General features: G+C 33.2%; 2 protein-coding genes across 2 annotated transcripts; one reads left to right on the top strand and one right to left on the bottom strand.

The window, feature by feature from the left end:
* Positions 1-5,650: 5,650 nt before the first annotated feature.
* Positions 5,651-7,490, bottom strand: LOC113718296 (6,7,8-trihydroxycoumarin synthase). The gene is made up of 2 exons (XM_027243232.2): positions 6,567-7,490; positions 5,651-6,371 (listed from the first exon to the last, which is right to left on the bottom strand). The coding sequence occupies exons 1-2, from the start codon at positions 7,446-7,448 to the stop codon at positions 5,763-5,765; spliced, it is 1,491 nt and encodes a 496-aa protein (XP_027099033.1). The 5' UTR covers positions 7,449-7,490; the 3' UTR covers positions 5,651-5,762.
* A 2,814-nt stretch (positions 7,491-10,304) lies between these two features.
* On the top strand, positions 10,305-11,872 carry LOC140009968 (uncharacterized). The gene is made up of 2 exons (XM_072056320.1): positions 10,305-10,994; positions 11,729-11,872. Exons 1-2 carry the CDS (start codon positions 10,305-10,307, stop codon positions 11,870-11,872), a joined length of 834 nt encoding a protein of 277 aa, XP_071912421.1.
* Positions 11,873-19,910: the final 8,038 nt, after the last annotated feature.

Raw genomic sequence — 19,910 nt, 5'->3', positions numbered from 1 at the left:
GATTTTTATGTGATTATAATTTTTACATCTATAGGAAAGTATATCTAGTAAAGTGGAGAAAATTATGCCTACATTTTGTATATTTGATGAAAATTCTTCTTTTTATCTAATTTTATAAGATAAGAAATTAATATGGTTAATAAGTGTCATACTCTTCTCATGATTACTCTTAGAGGGAATTTTATTATATATTGTTAAAAAAAAAAAAAAAAAATGGTTATTCTACTCCAATGATTCTCGTACCGAGTAACCGGGGGTTGGCATCTACAAATGTCGACATTCGCGTAAAAAGGTACTTGAATTAAGAGTATGCAAAGCAACTTGAGTATGTGAAATGTTGAGTAACCGGGGATCTGCATCTAAAAATGTTGATCTTCGCGTCAAAAGGCATTTTTCACAACTTAAGTAATATTTAATCCTTAAAATATATATATATATATATATATATATAAAAAAAAAAAAGAAGTAAATTAAATCCCTCTTTAAGAAAAATAAGAAGTTGATCATGAGATTAGTTAGTATCTTTATTGACTATAGGAGTTGCTTGCTTGCGAAATTGGATAAAAATAAGAAGTTGAGTTGAATTGGTAAAATTATGGTATACTTGGCTCTTCTTTGCTTGATATTATGAGTACTTGAACTTAATGGAAAGATCACATAAGGGTTATTTACCTTGATTCAAGGAAATGGAGTTGAAATACTACATATGTTTATTTTAAATTTTTGGATCATTGATGGTTGGAATTTTATATTGCTTGAGGACAAGCAATGATTCAAGTGTGGGGGTATTTGATAAGAGTTTATTTTACGTATTTTTAAGTGCATTTTATTAGTTAATTTTGAGTTGATTATTTAGTTTTATAATTAAAATAAAGAGGTTTTTGGTAAAATTATATATTTTTGGTAAAAGTGGATAATATTGCATTTCTATTGATTTTAATAGTAAAAACTTCATTTTTATGCAGGAATAATGAATCAATCACCAAAGGAGGTCAATTGAGGTGAAAAATAGAGATTTGGTGATGAATTTAAGTGGCAACAAGAAGAATGAAGTGAAAAACGTTCAAGTGAGGAAATGCAATACAAGTCAGTTTTGACACTTTTCAGTATTTTGACCATATCTGGAGCTACACTTATCGGATTGAGGTGATGTTTATACCATTTTAAAGCTAAGAAAGAGACCTACAATTCGTATGAAGACATCGAAATCCATTTCTGCCATCTTCATGGGCAAAACGTTGGAATACAGAAGCTGCACCCTGTGGTCGGAAGTTAAAACAGAGGTTTGAACAGGTGACAGTATTTCGATCATATCTCAGGCTACAAAGCTCCGATTTGGATGATTCTTGAAGCATTGGAAAGCTAACTCAAAGGGCTACAACTTTTGTGTTTTGCACAAAAGCTAGTTCGGCCTTTATGATAGAGAAAATCGCAGATGAAGTAAGGCCAAAGTGAATACGCGAGTACACAAAACGTGACTTGTAACCGCGTTTTGTGTAGGCGCGTTTTATAGCCGAAATTCTGCAATTTGACTCAGCCAATTCTCTTGTGTTCATACCACTTTCCAGCTATAAGATGCAAGGGAATTCGGTGCACATGCTTCAGAAGACAAAAGGGCAAGAAAAGTGGCTTATTTTCAAGTCAAAAATATTGGTTTTTGACTATGCTAACAAAGTGGAGATTTGGGAATCAAAGGATAGAATTTGACTTGGAAAAATGGAGCATTTGAGTGTTTTTTATGCAGAGATATGGGGAGAGATAAAAAAAAAACACCATTCGTAGCTTAGTTTCTGACAGAAAAACATAGTCTCTCTAGCTAGGTACTTGCAAGGGACAATTGAGGTTTCATCTTGTAATCATCTAAGTTCAAGACAAGGAGATTTTTGGAAGGATTCACCATATCTTGGCTAAGACTTTCTTTACTTTTTTTGTATTTGTAAATTTATGATGATTTGCATTAATGAAGTTATGAGTGTTTCATCATTCATGAGTAGCTAATTTCCTTTATCTAGGGAGTAGATGAAGCTTATGGCCAAATGATATGAAGTGATTGTGATTTATGCTTGTTATGTCTTGTATTAACTTATCTACTTGTGTATGTTGGATTACTTGTTGTTGCTTGATCACCAATGGCAGGTTTATAGTTGTTTTTACTCATTGAGAAATGGTAAAAATAATGGAATGACACAAGTAGAACTTGAGTTGTATATTCATGAGAATAGAAATACATTCAAGTGGATGAAATCTGCATTTCATGTGTAAATAAGAACATATTTAGTATTTACCAAGAGATTAGGAAAAACTAATCTGTTTTAACCCATTATCATCATGAGAATGTGATTTTGGTATTTCTGGAAATGAATTCTTGGTTAAACAAGAGCAGTAACAAGTGTTGAATTAATTCATTTTAGATCTTTTGAATCATAAGTGGAATCTACATCCCTAGATCTTAATATTTAGTGAATTCTATTCCTTTTGTGAAATTGCATTTATCTAGTTAAGAATTTTTGTAGTTGAATTACATTCTGAAATTTCTGCTCAAATTAATTGTAAGTCTAAATAATAGAGTAAATTAGTATCTAATAATTGTTTTAATTGCTCCTCGTGGGATCGACCCGATACACATCTTGTACTACAATTACGACCTGTATACTTGCAGTCCAACGGGTGTAAAATCGGAATTAAACTTGCATTGATAAAAAAAATCCCGTCAAACGTTCGGTGCTACTATCAGTTTTCTCTCTTAACGTTATCTTTTAATCACTTTACCCCCAAGACTAACGGTCAAACTTAATGGAGTTTGTTAATTAAAGTAAAAAGACAAGTTTAGCCCTAAAATTATTATCATTTTATCCCCATAAACTATAGTCTCGTTATCAATTTTTCCCATAGAGTTATTTTTTAGGCAATTTATCCCACCATTAAACCAATTTAGCAAGTTAAAAAACTTTAGAAGAAAGTACCCTCCTCTTCGTATAATAAAAACAATAAAAAATTTAAAGTTGATTTTCTCCTCTTTAGTATCACAAAAAAAAGTCAAAATATTAATTTTTTTTCTTTTTGGCAATCTTATTAATATTAAAAAAATAGAAAGATCGGAAGAGGGACGGAGAGGGAAGAGAAAGGTTGAGAGAGAGAGAGAGAGATCAATTCTTTTTTCAGAAAATATAAAGAGGAAAGAATTAAATACTTTTATTATTTTAAAATTATTTCACTTTACTGTTTACCACCAGATTTTAATCCTAATCCCAACAATCTTAAATTAATATGATAATGTTAGATTTTTTTTCTTTGCAATATCTAATTTTCTGTCTCCTTCTTTCCTATCTATTTTTCTTTTCATAGTATTAATAAGTGTGAAAAAAGAAAGTTGAGAAAACCCTTTTATTTTTATATTTTTGCATCTCTTAAAGTGAAAAGAAAGAATAATTATTCTAAATTTTTATTTTTAATTATATATATAAGGGTAAATATATTTAAAATTTTTTGACCATAATAGTTAAATTAATGATGAAGTAAAGTGCAAAAAAAATAATGTTAGGAATTAAATCAATTATATCACTATAATTTAAAAGAATAAAGTAATAATAACAGTGTAGTAATGCTATAGAATAAAAGGGTATTTTTGTCCAAAACTTCTTAACATGTTGAGTTGAAATACTTATGAGGGTGAAGTGACTAAAAGATAACGTTAGGGGGTAAACTGATAGTAGTGATATAGTTTAAGGGGGTAAAGTGATAATAATCCTTTTAAAAAATATACATCTCTTCATACTATATATTATATAAAAGGTACCATGAGTTTGGACTGTATGGGTAAGTTATCTTAGTTTTTGTTGCTCCAATTATAACCTTATTAATTGATGATTGAAGCTTCATATTATACTCTCTTTAATTTTTTATGATGATTGTTGTGATATTAGTTTTTATTAATATAATTATGCCCTTATTAATTGATGATTGATGTTTCATAGTTTGCTCTTTTTAGTTTTTACTTTATTATGATGATTTAAATTCATTACATCATTGATTTAAACGAAAATAATGGTTGATGACGAGACAAAATGTTAAGAGAGACTACGCAAGATCGGGTCTTTGTTTTCTATTCGTCCAAAATACTATTCTTCCTAATAATTAGATTTATTGCATTTCAATAATAGCAATAACTGTAGCAGTTACGAAAAAACCGTAACCTTAATTAAATTTGAATTATAAAGACAATAAAAAATATAATATTCCAAATCAATGTGTCTTTTTGCATTCAATTTTCAATTTTTTATTTTCATTAAAAATTCTTGACTAGTCACAGCCTAATTAAATTTTTAAATCTTCAAAAATATTACTATTGCTATCAAAAGAAGGTGCTCTTAGGATAACAGAATCTTCGTCATTTATGCTTTTTGTCAAATTTTGTCCAAACAATTAAAAGATGAAAAAACAAAAGAAAAAAAAACTCTATTATCTCTACCAATAAAATTTCAATTCTCAAAAAATGAACAGTTAGATAGAAAAAATTAATATGTGGTGGATGATTTATACTCCATTGTTAATAGAAATACCACACAAAATAATACAAAGAGTTCAACTTCAAAGGCTATATATATATATCATCATTTTTTCAAAAAATGGTGCATATAACTTCATATTGAGGAAGCATTACTACATAAAAAGTATTACGAGTCTTGGTACTTTAGAGTGTAAATGTAAGCATTATTGTGATCTTAGTTTTTGTTATTTCAATTATGCCCTTATTAATTGATGATTGAAGTTTCATATTATGCTCTTTTAAATTTATTATAATGATTAAAATTCATGATATAACATCTATTGATTTAGGAGAAAATAATGGTTCATTATTATTATTACTATATAAAATGTAACATGAATTTGGTACTTTGGACTGTAAGTGTAAGCATTATTGTGATCTAATTTTTATTAATCCAATTATGCCTTTATTAATTGATGATTGAAGTTTTATATTATGCATTTTTAGTTTTTAATTTATTCTGATGATTAAAATTCATTATGTCATAGCTATTGATTTAATGGAAAATAATGGTTGATGACAAGATAAAATGTTAAGCATTAGAGACTAAACAGGATCTGGTTTTTATTTTCTATTTGCCCAAAACACCTTTCTTCCTCATAATTAGATTTATTGCATTTCAATATTAGCTGATGAGTGCAGGGTATACATATATCAATTAACTCATTCTACAGTCAAGTTTTACATTTATAATATCCTAAATAACCCATAAGCAATTTTTCACAGGTATACGAATCTTTTATTGAGCATAGGTGTATTAGGTGTCTTTCCCATAGGGAAGATTGTCAATTGCCGATGATTTTCGAAATCTTTTATTATTTAGACTATCATAAATGTTAGAAATTAAATCTACACTATAAAAATCAAATAAAAGTAATAAAAATAATAATAGAAACCTCCTAAAGGTATGGAATTCCTAACTACTCTTGCAAATAACAGCTTCAAAAAAGCAATATATAATAGAAAATTAAAAAATACAGCAGAAAATTCATAAAAAATCTCATTTTTTATGCATTTTGATTTTTTGAGTTTGTTAAATTTTGTGTATTACTCAATTAATAGTTATTGGATCTTAAGAAAATAAAAAAGAATTAAAACATGATGTTTATGAAGGAGAAATAGCAGTATAATGAAAAGTGGGACAGAGAGTGGCACAGGGTGTAGGACAGAATATCCGTTGCGCTAGTTATTTATTTTTCCATATCACTATTTATTTTTACCCATATTTCTTGGCAAAGAGGGAAAGACCATTTTTCGGGTGCATGGTTAGTCCCGGCATAACTTCAGTATCTACGTCTTCTGCTTTCATCCCAAAAGGCAATTTCCAATCAAAATGATACAGAAGATTTGCCAGTGCAAGTTCCACTGTTGCGAGTCCTAGAGAAAATCCAGGGCAGCCCCTACGTCCAGCTCCAAATGGGATCATTTCAAAATCTTGTCCACGAAAATCAATATTACTATTCAAAAATCTTTCTGGCATAAAATCATCTGGACTTTTCCAACATTCAGGATCTCTTCCAATAGTCCATGCATTAATGAAAACTAATGTTTTGTACTTAATTTCATAGCCTTCGATTGTGCATTCTTGTGTAGTTTCTCTTGGCCCTAGAAGTGGAGCTGGAGGGTATAATCTTAGAGTTTCTTTTATCACTGCTTTTAGATAAGGAAGCTCCTGAATATCTTCTTCATCTACTCTTCCTTTTTCTCTGACCAATTTTCTCACTTCTGCTTGTATTTTCTTTAGTGCAGAAGGGCTCTTCATCAGGGCTGTCATTGCCCAAATAATTGCTGCTGCAGCTGTATCCGTCCCAGCAATAAATATATCCTGTGATAAAAGGGTAAACGATTATTATTAAGGACCATATCAACTATTTTAACGCAAAAAAAAAAAAAAAAAAAACTTTCAGTTTACTTGATTTATGTTGAGAAAACCATGTACCAATATGCTTGTTAAAGAAGATGAAAAAAGAAAGAAGAGGAAATTCAACAATTGATTATCTTGAAAATAGGGATATACTACCATGAGAATTGCCTTTATGTGATCCCAAGATAGGCCTATAATTGATGATTGTTCTTCTTTTAGCTGAATTAAGAGATCGAGCAAATCATCCTTCATGCTTTGTGGTCTGTTTGGATTGAGATGCTCCTGTATCAACTCTTGGTAGAATAAATCCAGCTCATTGAAATTCTTCTCAAGACGTTCAATAATCCCAGAAAATTTATCTACCCAACTGAATGAAGGAAAATAATCTGAGATGAAGAAACCCCCAATCATGGCCTGGGATTCTTGTAAAAGTTTATCGAATCGCTTTCTCTGGTGCCCTTCCTCATCGTACCTCTTTCCAAAGGCAACTCTACATATTATAGTGCTCGTCAAGGACATTATTATGGTCCTTAAATCAACTAGTTGTGATGAAGATGAGAGATTTACGATCTTTTGAATCATGCTCGAAATTTCATCTTCACGAATGGGACGAAAAGATTGTACTCTTTTAAGGCTAAAGAGTTGGAGGACACAAATCTTCCTCATTTCCCTCCAGTAGTCACTGTAAGGTGAGAATGCAATATCCCTTCGATTGTATGACAGCTTTTGCCGCCCAACAGAAGCTGGCCGGCCGGAGAACACAAGATCATGGGTTGTCAGGGCCTGTTTTGCCATTCTTGCTGAAGAAATAACTAGTACTGGAACTGAACCAAGCTGTAATGACATGAGGGGGCCATATTTCTTGGAGAGTTGGCTTAGGAATTCATGAGCCTTTTCACTGTCGAATTGGTGCAAGTTCCCAATGAATGGGAGCCCTGGAGGACCCGGTGGTTGACGGATATTTCTGAGTTTCTTGTGCTTTTTACCTATGGATATAAGGATTGACAAAAGGAGCAATAAGAGAAAAAGCATTGTCATCTTTAATTGAAGGATAGCGGTGAAGTGAGATAGGCTCAAGGGCTCAGTATTTAAAGGCGCTGAAAGGTAATTAGAATATCACTAGGAGCCTGTTTGTGGAAACCAACCTTGATTCGTGTTTCTCCAATTCAATTCTACCCAATTCTGTCCAGTTGATATAATTATTACCACATTTGGTGGAAACTTATATAATTTTAGTGTAATCATGAAATTCATCAACTCGTACCCAAAATTGTAGGAGTTTGTATCATATATTAAATAGATTGAAATGGAGTAGAAGTCAATTGTAGAGCCCCATTTCCAACCAACCTAAACCTATCATAACTTTATACGTACATATACTTATATATACATATACATATATACATATATCTATAGTAAAATTTATGGAGATTCTAAACCTTGAAATTATATATGTAAAATATATGAAAAGCCCCATTTCCACCCTAGACCCATACATACATATGTATGTAAAATATATAATAAATTGGTTTAAATGGAGATTCTAAACCTTGAAATTAAGGAGAATTTACAAGTTGAATCAGGAATCTCACGTTACTTGACTAATGTCTCTATTAGCTTGGAAACATGTAGGTTTAAGATCAGATTTACATAGCCTTGAATACTATCATTTTTTCATATTTTTAACCACTTGTCACAAAATTGCAAATTTATAGTTATGAATCACGTTAGAGAAATACTGATTCATACCAAGTCCATTTAGGAAACAAAAGTTTATAGTTTTAGTCTAATATGCAATACATTTTGGTAGGACTACACTATAAAATGTAAATGGAATTCCTGGTCACTAAAGCATTCAGGTCAAATTTGCAAGGAATCAAACTAAGGAAGAAGACTTGTCATGAATCGTGGGACTTGAAAGTGATTTGGTTCCAGAAGAACGAGCACGCACCTGATGCAATAGGATTCTAAATGAGACTATCACTGTTGGAAATGTAACGGCTAACCCCATCACTCGCAACCCAGCGAATCAAGTCTTTAAACTTATCAAAAAATTACTTGACACCATATTCAACTCCCGTTTATGGGTGGTTAACTGGTTTGTGTTCCATCCCTCGATGTTTGTAGGACTATATCTCAAATTCATCATTGAATAAAAACGGGTCAGCCTGATTTTTCTAGAGCTCACATAGTCCATAATCATTTACTCCTTGTTCATGATGCTAAAAGAAGCAATAATGAATCTCATGGAGCATCTGTGCTGTAGAATGAGTCCAAACATGCAGCCAAAAAAAACTGGTTCCAGAAATGTAGGACGATGTCGAAGGATAAATAATGAGTTGACTTTTGTAAAGTTTGGAGCATGATTAGTGTGTTTTGATTGATTGCAAGTATGAAAAATCAAAATGGTTACCAGAAGATGAACAATTTTTGAGAGACAAAACTATCTGCACAGTTTGAATTACTGAGATTTGGGAGCATAATCCTATTTAATCTCCAGTGATTACAAGTGCATCATTGTGTGTTTATAGGAAAAAACACACAAATGATTCCTTATGTTTTTCCTCCTTTTGGGCCGACAATTTAATTTGCACGGGAAAAACACGGCTATATAAAACCGTGACCCCAGTGTTTATTTCGTACCCTAAAGAAGTAACGAAACTAGCTCACAGCCGTTAAGCTAGGTATGCCCAGTCTTAGTCGGTTTATTGTACTGATAGTTTATTCTCATCCAACCATAAGGGGCACAAGTCAACATTACTGGACAAGCAAATTAATCAAGCTTTTAGAGCACCAATAATATGACAATATGGGAGGGAAATGGGAAACCAAGTAGAATTGTGATGTGTTGTATTGAAGCTTGGCTGATTTATAACCATAACTTTCCAGTTTTGTTTCTTCATTGCAGTTGGGTCGTCACGCCTCAACCAATCGTTTGTTGGAGCAATCTACCAAAACTTCTGGTACAAAACAAAATCTTCCACCAGTTCTTGTGGCTCATTCACACAAGATCACTGTTCAACTTTGGGGGACTAACTTGTCAAGTGACTCAGTGTCACTTCCATGATAGTTCCAAATTCTCAGTACCCATCACCAGGATGCGGATCTCTCCTGTTGTTGGCAATTGGCAAGATTACCCATTGGTATGAAATCGGGATAGTATAGCTCAACTCGATCTCGATCATTTTTTTTAAATCAATAAATTTTGAAATGAATAGTTGAGATTGAGTTGGGTTGTATTGTTGGAAAAATGGAAAAATCCATTGTAGAGTGAATGAGAAAATCGTTCTCATAATGGCACTCCTGATAGAATCCAAGAATAATTATCAATCATTCATGTACCTGAAGATTCATGTACCTAGGATTCTTGTACTTAGGAATTAAGTATTTATGTACGTAATTGTTAATACATAAATTTGGAATTTTCTTATCGAGAATACATGTATGTACGTGAATGTGGTACTTTGATAAATGTGAAGATAATTAAATGGAATTTAACATTTGTTTCCAATTTCCACAATCACCCTTGGCCAGCATCTATAAATAACTCTCTTTTTATTTTGTTTTAAAAACAGAACTCTCTCTCCAATTTTTTTTTTATTCTTTTGCATCTTCATCTTTTATAGTGTTCCATATTGCTCTAGTTCGAGTTCGCTGTGGTGAAGAAGTTTGGTAATAACATATTCACCTTTAATCCGTTGTATCCTGGGAGACAGACACCTACTTAACCTCGAGCACTCTACCTGTAGGGGGCGAATCTGATTTAAGAAAATTATGCTCACAAGCCTCGGATTGTTATTTTCTATCTCTACCCTTTTTCAGTTTATATTTATTCTTTCCTATATTGTACCAGCCTAATTTTTACTAACAGTCTTAAAACAGATTCTATTCTCAATGGCTGACAATACAGGTAGAGAAACCAACATTTCTACTTTTGATGCCTCTGCGTCTGGCACTATTGTGAAACGACCTGAAGGAATGATTACTCCTATGGTTTCTACCAACTATAGTGAGAAACCTGAGAAGTTCCATGGCCTGAACTTCAAGACATGGCAACAAAAGATGCTGTTCTATTTGACAACATTGAATCTCTCGAGATTCTTAAGTGAGGATGCTCCAAAACTGCCTGATGGATTAACTGATGCACAAGCTGTCAGTGCTATTGATGCTTGGAAGCACTCCGATTTCCTTTATCGAAATTATATCATGAACTGCTTGCATGACTCGCTGTATAACGTGTATCAAGTACACAAGACGGCGAAGGCATTGTGGGAATACTTGGATCGGAAATATAAAACCAAAGATGCTAGGGCAAAGAAATTTGTCGTCGGAAAATTTCTAGACTATAAAATGGTGGATTCCAAGATTCTTATCAGTCAGGTGCAAGAAATTCAGATTATCTTGCATGAGATTCTAGCTGAAGGCATGATTTTGAGTGAAACTTTTCAAGTAGCTGCTGTTATTGAAAAGCTACCTCCTGGGTGGAAGGATTTCAAGAACTATCTCAAGCACAAGCGCAAAGAGATAAGTATGGAGGTCCTTATTGTTAGACTTCGAATTGAAGAAGACAACAGGGGTGTAAGTGTAAGCATCATTGTGATCTTAGTTTTTGTTTTTTCAATTATACCCTTGTTAATTGATGATTGAAATTTCATATTATGCTCTTTTTAATTTATTATGATGATTAAAATTCATTATATTAGAAGAAAATAACAATTCATCATCATTATTATTATATAACAAGTACCATGAATAGGTTTCTTGTGGCCCCTGGGCCAACTCCAATGGTTAGCAAATAATTAATTTTTGCTTACCGAGCAAATTTAGCTCATCCAACTCGAAAAAAATAAAAAATTGTTCATATATCTAATTAAAAATCAAATAATTTCAGTGGCATTATCATAATTTATTTGTCATAAAAAAAGAAAAAACAAAAGAAGTAACTAGAAATATCAATATGTTTAACTTTTAGTATGACAAGGTTGTGTTAATTTATATTAGGTTTGGTGCAATTTTTATGATTATTGGTCCCGGCATGATGTGGGTCAAAAGTTGAGTTGAATATGAATTATTATTCGTGGTCCACGGCATGTGACTATTTGTTTAATTGTTTAGCCTTGATGTTGTTTTCATGGTCCTATTTTCTAAGACAAATTGGTCCTAGATTGTACATGTCTAATGTTTGTAACAGGTAAAAGTAGCCCTTCATTGACTTAAATATGAATTATTATTTGTGGTCCACGGCATCTGACTGTTTGTTTACCAATTGTTTGGCCTTGTTGCTTTCGTGGTCCTAGATTGTACATCTCCAATGACAGGTAAAAGTAGTCCATCATGGTGGGGTAGTTGTAGTGGAAAATATCAATAAATATGCCAGTGGATTTGTTGAGAGTTTAGGGGCATGTAATGCTGAAATAATGAATTTGTCGGTATTAAAACATGTTGGCACCGATCTTGAGTAACCAGAAACTACAAATTTGCAGTATAGAGTTCCTGATAAAGTTGTAAAAATGATTCTTTTGAACTTTAGAGAATGAAGGGGATGTTAGTGACAATATATGGTCGTTCAAAGGGAAAAGAAAAAATGTCTCAGAAAATTATATGTGTTTAATGTTAAAAAATATGTTACTTCATTTCTTAGTAATTCTGAACTCGTATCCATATGTTTTGCCTGAATCTACAACCGGACGACAACCCAAGTGCCCAAGAGACAAGGCAATTAGACCAACCATTAATTCATCAATATTTCTTGACCGAAGACTGCTAAATGATATAGAAATAACACACAAAATAATACAAAAAGTTCAATTTTAAAAAGGGTTATTATCACTTTACTCCCTTAACGTTCGGTGCTACTATCAGTTTTCCCCCTTAACGTTCGGTGCTACTATCAGTTTTCCCCCTTAACGTTATCTTTTAGTCACTTTACCCCCAAGACTAACGGTCAAACTTAATGGAGTTTGTTAATTAAAGTAAAAAGACAAGTTTAGCCCTAAAATTATTATCATTTTATCCCCATAAACTATAGTCTCATTATCAATTTTTCCCATAGAGTTATTTTTTAGGCAATTTATCCCACCATTAAACCAATTTAGCAAGTTAAAAAACTTTAGAAGAAAGTACCCTCCTCTTCGTATAATAAAAACAATAAAAAATTTAAAGTTGATTTTCTCCTCTTTAGTATCACAAAAAAAAGTCAAAATATTAATTTTTTTCTTTTTGGCAATCTTATTAATATTAAAAAAATAGAAAGATCGGAAGGGGGAGGGAGAGGGGAGAGAAAGATTGAGAGAGAGAGAGAGAGAGAGATCAATTCTTTTTTCAGAAAATATAAAGAGGAAAGAATTAAATACTTTTATTATTTTAAAATTGTTTCACCTTACTGTTTACCACCAGATTATAATCCTAATCCCAACAATCTTAAATTAATATGATAATGTTAGATTTTTTTTCTTTGCAATATCTAATTTTTTGTCTCCTTCTTTCCTATCTATTTTTCTTTTCATAGTATTAATAAGTGTGAAAAAGGAAAGTTGAGAAAACCCTTTTATTTTTATATTTTTGGATCTCTTAAAGTGAAAAAAAAGAATAATTATTCTAAATTTTTATTTTTAATTATATATATATAAGGGTAAATATATTTAAAATTTTTTGACCATAATAGTTAAATTAATGATGAAGTAAAATGCAAAAAAAAATAATGTTAGGAATTAAATCAATTATATCACTATAATTTAAAGGAATAAAGTAATAATAACAGTGTAGTAATGCTATAGAATAAAAGGGTATTTTTATCCAAAACTTCTTAACATGTTGAGTTGAAATATTTATGAGGGTGAAGTGACTAAAAGATAACGTTAAGGGGTAAACTGATAGTAGTGATATAGTTTAAGGGGGTAAAGTGATAATAACCCTTTTAAAAAATATACATCTCTTCATACTATATATATTATATAAAAGGTACCATGAGTTTGGACTGTATGGGTAAGTTATCTTAGTTTTTGTTGTTCCAATTATAAACTTATTAATTGATGATTGAAGCTTCATATTATACTCTCTTTAATTTTTTATGATGATTGTTGTGATCTTAGTTTTTATTAATATAATTATGCCCTTATTAATTGATGATTAATGTTTCATATTTTGCTCTTTTTAGTTTTTACTTTATTATGATGATTTAAATTCATTACATCATAGCTACTGATTTAAACGAAAATAATGGTTGATGACAAGACAAAATGTTAAGAGAGACTACGCAGGATCGGGTCTTAGTTTTCTATTCGTCTAAAATACTATTCTTCCTAATAATTAGATTTATTGCATTTCAATAATAGCAATAACTGTAGCAGTTACGAAAAAACCGTAACCTTAATTAAATTTGAATTATAAAGACAATAAAAAAATATAATATTCCAAATCAATGTGTCTTTTTGCATTCAATTTTCAATTTTTTATTTTCATTAAAAATTCTTGACTAGTCACAGCCTAATTAAATTTTTAAATCTTCAAAAATATTACTATTGATATCAAAAGAAGGTGCTCTTAGGATAACAGAATCTTCGTCATTTATGCTTTTTGTCAAATTTTGTCCAAAAAATTAAAAGATGAAAAAACAAAAGAAAAAAAAAGAAAAACTCTATTATCTCTACCAATAAAATTTCAATTCTCAAAAAATGAACAGTTAGATAGAAAAAATTAATATGTGGTGGATGATTTATACTCCATTGTTAATAGAAATACCACACAAAATAATACAAAGAGTTCAACTTCAAAGGCTATATATATATATATATATATATATATATATATATATATATCTTCATTTTTTCAAAAAATGGTGCATATAACTTCATATTGAGGAAGCATTACTATATAAAAAGTATTACGAGTCTTGGTACTTTAGAGTGTAAATGTAAGCATTATTGTGATCTTAGTTTTTGTTATTTCAATTATGCCCTTATTAATTGATGATTGAAGTTTCATATTATGCTCTTTCAAATTTATTATAATGATTAAAATTCATTATATAACATCTATTGATTTATGAGAAAATAATGGTTCATTATTATTATTATTACTATATAAAATGTAACATGAATTTGGTACTTTGGACTGTAAGTGTAAGCATTATTGTGATCTAATTTTTATTAATCCAATTATGCCTTTATTAATTGATGATTGAAGTTTTATATTATGCATTTTTAATTTTTAATTTATTATGATGATTAAAATTCATTATGTCATAGCTATTGATTTAATGGAAAATAATGGTTGATGACAAGATAAAATGTTAAGCATTAGAGACTAAACAGGATCTGGTTTTTATTTTCTATTTGCCCAAAACACCTTTCTTCCTCATAATTAGATTTATTGCATTTCAATATTAGCTGATGAGTGCAGGGTATACATATATCAATTAACTCATTCTACAGTCAAGTTTTACATTTATAATATCCTAAATACCCCATACGCAATTTTTCGCAGGTATACGAATCGTTTATTGAACATAGGTGTATTAGGTGTCTTTCCCACAGGGAAGATTGTCAATTACCGATGATTTTCGAAATCTTTTATTATTTAGACTATCATAAATGTTAGAAATTAAATCTACACTATAAAAATCAAATAAAAGTAATAAAAATAATAATAGAAACCTCCTAAAGGTATGGAATTCCTAACTACTCTTGCAAATAATAGCTTCAAAAAAGCAATATATAATAGAAATTAAAAAATACAGCAGAAAATTCATAAAAAATCTCATTTTTTATGCATTTTGATTTTTTGAGTTTGTTAAATTTTGTGTATTACTCAATTAATAGTTATTGGATCTTAAGAAAATAAAAAAGAATTAAAACATGATGTTTATGAAGGAGAAATAGCAGTATAATGAAAAGTGGCACAGAGAGTGGCACAGAGTGTGGGACAGAATATCCGTTGCGCTAGTTATTTATTTTTCCATATCACTATTTATTTTTAACCATATTTCTTGGCAAAGAGGGAAAGACCATTTTTCGGGTGCATGGTTAGTCCCGGCATAACTTCAGTATCTACGTCTTCTGCTTTCATCCCAAAAGGCAATTTCCAATCAAAATGATACAGAAGATTTGCCAGTGCAAGTTCCACTGTTGCGAGTCCTAGAGAAAATCCAGGGCAGCCCCTACGTCCAGCTCCAAATGGGATCATTTCAAAATCTTGTCCACGAAAATCAATATTACTTGTAGACAATGGAATTTTAATTAAATTCTAAAAATTACCATTGGTCTATTAAATATTTTCATCCAATCGGATATTGCCATATGGCACGTACACTTGGAAAAATTGGTTATTAAATGACCAATTATATTTTGCCACGTGTCAAGGCGAGGTGTTCCAGATAAATTCAAATTGCAGGGATATCTCCACCAACCAGATCATATCATGTCACATGTCCATTGGTTAAATATCTAAATATTTATTTCGTATTAAAGGGATAATATTTAGAGTTATTTAATCCAAGTATATCTCTTATATACTGCAATAGCTTGGCCGGTCAAACGGCGCCATGTCACGTGTCCCCACGAGTTTGGCCAATCGATAAATTTCTTATCTCTTTATCAATAAATATAAAATGAAGAGATAATATTTGACTGGTACAGTCCTAATATGACTGCACGTCTTGCAAGACAAGTAAAGTGGTACACAGGTTCTCAACCTCTACTTCTTGCTACAGCTATAAATAGGGGCCTCTCAACCAAATCAAGGACACAGATACAGAGGCACACACCAGGAGGCATCTCATACACTCAAGTGGTGAAGTTCCAAACTACTAAGGTCTGGGTCTCTAAGCTCCTCAAGTCTTCCGCATATCAAGGCTTGAGCCTTCAAATATTTTTCAGTTCTTCAAATCTTCCATATCAAGATTTGAAAGAATCGGTGGTGGATCCAAGAACAAGCTGCGAAGCCCTTGGATTGGTGTTCGAGGAGAAGAATCGAGGGAAACTCTCCACAAGTTCGAGAAAACCCCAGAGATTGTACCTACATATTTTTCTAAATTTATATATCAAACATTTGTCGTGTATTTTTCGTGTCGTTTTGCAGACTTGAAATTTTATCGCGTACAAATTTTTGGCACGCCCAGTGGGACCTCTCTGCCTTCCATCTCCTCTCCTCGAATATTCAACTACGTATAACACCAATGGCACCAAAGAGCAACAAAATCATGATTGCACGTTCCAAGGCTACTGATGCTAAGCCTGTTCAGGAAGCTGCACATGTTGCCACCAATACCCGCGCTATTGGTCCTATGACAAGGAGTATGACGAGAACTTCCACCCAAAGTAGCATGGAAGCTCCATCGGCACCAACTCCCGTCTTCGGTTCAACATCATCAATGAGCTATTCTTCCGCGACGGGGATCCAAGACGTCCCTGCCTCAATTGAGAAGGCTCTCGCCATGCTCGAATTTGGATCCGAATCCAAATTTTCTGAGCATGATGATGATTCATCAAGCACGGGATCAGCTTCTTCACATGAAACCCTTCAATCAAAATTTTCTATGGAAGATTATGCTGCTTCTTCTACTGCAATGCCTGCTATGATGACAAATGCTTTAAGTCTTGAAAAACAAGTTTCGAACATGTCCAAGATGATGGAGACTATGATGAAACACATCAAGGATCAAGATGCTCTTATCGCTCAACTGCTCACCCAAAAGGACCACGCTCCTGAAGGAAGCCATATGGATTCTAAGGAGAACCAAGAGCGTGAAAATCCCTCATCTAAAGGTAAAGATAAGGCGAAGGAAGTATACGTGACCGCCGAGGGAACTATCCCCGTAGAACAATTGAAGGAACTTGTTGAAGGCGTGATCAAAGACAAAAATGGGGGTAGTTCAAGATCGAGTTTTACCTACTCCAAACCTTACACTGCTAGAATTGACAATCTAGCAATGCCTGCTGGATATCAACCGCCTAAGTTTCAACAGTTCGATGGGAAAGGTAGTCCAAAACAACATGTGGCTCATTTTGTTGAAACCTGCAATAACGCTGGAACTTATGGTGACCTGCTAGTCAAACAGTTTGTTCGATCCTTGAAGGGCAACGCATGTGATTGGTACACTGATCTCACGCCGCGGTCCATCGACAGTTGGGGACAGCTGGAGCAAGAATTCTTGAATCGCTTCTACAGCACTAGAAGAACCGTTAGTATGCTGGAATTGACTAACACTCGTCAATGGAATGATGAACCTGTGGTCAACTATATTGATAGATGGAGAAGTCTGAGTCTCAACTGCAAGGACAGACTGGCTGAACCCTCTGCCATAGAAATGTGCATCCGAGGAATGCATTGGAGCCAAAGCTACATTCTACAGGGTATACGTCCAAACACGTTTGAAGAATTAGCTACTCGTGCTCATGACATGGAATTAAGCATCACGGCCAATGCAACCGATGGGTTTCCTACTCAAGCTCCGCGAGTGCAGCCATCTCGTCAAAGCAATGACAGGCAAGAAAATAAAAAAGGGGGCAAGCCTCCTTCAAAACTCAGTAATAAGGAGTCCATGGCAATAAATACAGCTCCCATGAAAATTGCTACCAAAGTGAGCCGAAAGGTCACTGAGAAGTTGGATCCATCTCAAAATAGGTCAATAAGAAGACCCACTTTAAAAGAGATGCAAGAAAAGGAGTACCCTTTCCTTGAGTCTGACTTACAAGGAATGTTTGATGATCTTTTCAAGGAGAAGCTCCTTGAACTTCCCGACATGAAGCGACTGGAGGAAGCCGGTCAAGTCAATGATCCGAATTATTGCTGTTATCACCGCTTGATTGGTCACCCTCTCACTAAATGCTTTGTCTTTAAGGACAAAATTATGGAATTAGCCCGCCAAGGAAAAATCCTTCTTGAGGAGGATAAAGTATCGGCGAACCAAACAACAATAATGTTTGGATCTGTATGTTGCCCGATAGAAGTTCTACCCACATCAAGCAGTGCTCTGTCTGTGCAAACGGAGTTTGAAAAATCGTCAATTGAAAATATTGTCGAAGATGAGAATGAAGGATGGACTTTAGTCACTCGAAAAAGGACCTGCAAGCCAAAGACAAAGAAGTACATCTTTCCGAAAAGCATGCGCTCGACAAAGGCTAAAGTAATAGTGAAACGACAAAATGCAACAAAAAAACAAAAGGGAGTCGCCACAACACCAATTTCGTCAGATTTTCAGCTTCTTCAAGAGGTTCGACAGCCCGTGACATTGAGAGAATTTATACCCAAGGGGTATTTAAGTGACGATACTGATAATTTCACTTCTTGTAATGTCGTCAAAGTTGAAAATCCTCAAGCCACACAAATTGGCGCTGAATTTGAGAAAAAACTCAAAATCGATGATAAATCACAGGTGGATTGTGCGACGACCATCGTTTTTGATGATGACGATTTAACTGTTGAATTCAAGACCCACAATCGACCTTTGTTTGTTAGTGCATATGTTCGAGAACAAAAGATGAATCGGATACTCATTGATGGGGGATCTGCCGTCAATATCATGTCCGTACGTGCTATGAAAGAGTTAGGAATCTCAAGTGATGAACTCTCCCAGAGCCGCCTCATGATCCAAGGATTTAACCAAGGGGGGCAAAGAGCAATTGACCTCATAAGGCTTGAATTGCTCATTGGTGAGTTGTCTTCAAGTGCATTATTTCATATCATTGAAGCCAAAACCTCTTATAACATGCTCTTGGGAAGGCCCTGGATTCACGAGAATGAAATTATACCATCTACTCTGCATTAATGTTTCAAATATTGTCGAGACGGTATTGTTAAGAAAGTTACTGCCGATGACAAACTTTTTACGGAAGCCGAAACTCACTTTGCCGACGCCAAATTTTATCTTCACAAAGAAGCAAAAAGAAAGGAATCGGTAAAGGAAGAAAGTCAAGATTCCAAAGTACCCATTTTGCGGTATACTCCAAAATCAAAGAGAGAAGAAGATCAGTCTTCTTTTATCAGAAATGACACATTAAATGTTCCGCTCACCAAGATAGAGCCTGTTAAAATTGAGAAGGTGAGCTTGCAAGGGTTTGTCCGTCCCAAAGAAGAACCGGCAGTGGAACATTACTCGCTACCAACTAATTGGACTCAAGAAAGTTTTGATCCAAACGCCTATAGACTTCTTGCTAAGGCGGGTTATAACCCAAATGAGAAGAATACATTGGGCAAACTCCCTCCTGAAGTGACTGGCGAGAAGACTCACGGATTGACACCTACGCAGAAAATGTTGAAAGAAAGGGGCTATAATGTTGAAAGTTCATCGATGGGTCTTGGTTATCAACCGCCCTCTCCTGTTCGTATAATGATTAAAAGAGCGAGTTGTAACTATGTGAACGAAGAAATGGAGGTCACAAGCCGAAAGAGATCTGTGTTCGACCGATTGGGAAATAAGTCAAAACGTACTTCTGTGTTCGACAGACTTGGTCCGCAGCCGAAAAATCTGAAGTTGCCTGTCTATGAGAGATTAGGCAGTAA

Source organism: Coffea arabica, chromosome 6e, assembly GCF_036785885.1.
Source record: "Coffea arabica cultivar ET-39 chromosome 6e, Coffea Arabica ET-39 HiFi, whole genome shotgun sequence".
Classification (NCBI taxonomy): domain Eukaryota; kingdom Viridiplantae; phylum Streptophyta; class Magnoliopsida; order Gentianales; family Rubiaceae; genus Coffea; species Coffea arabica.
This window is presented reverse-complemented; position numbering and strand designations above follow the sequence as displayed.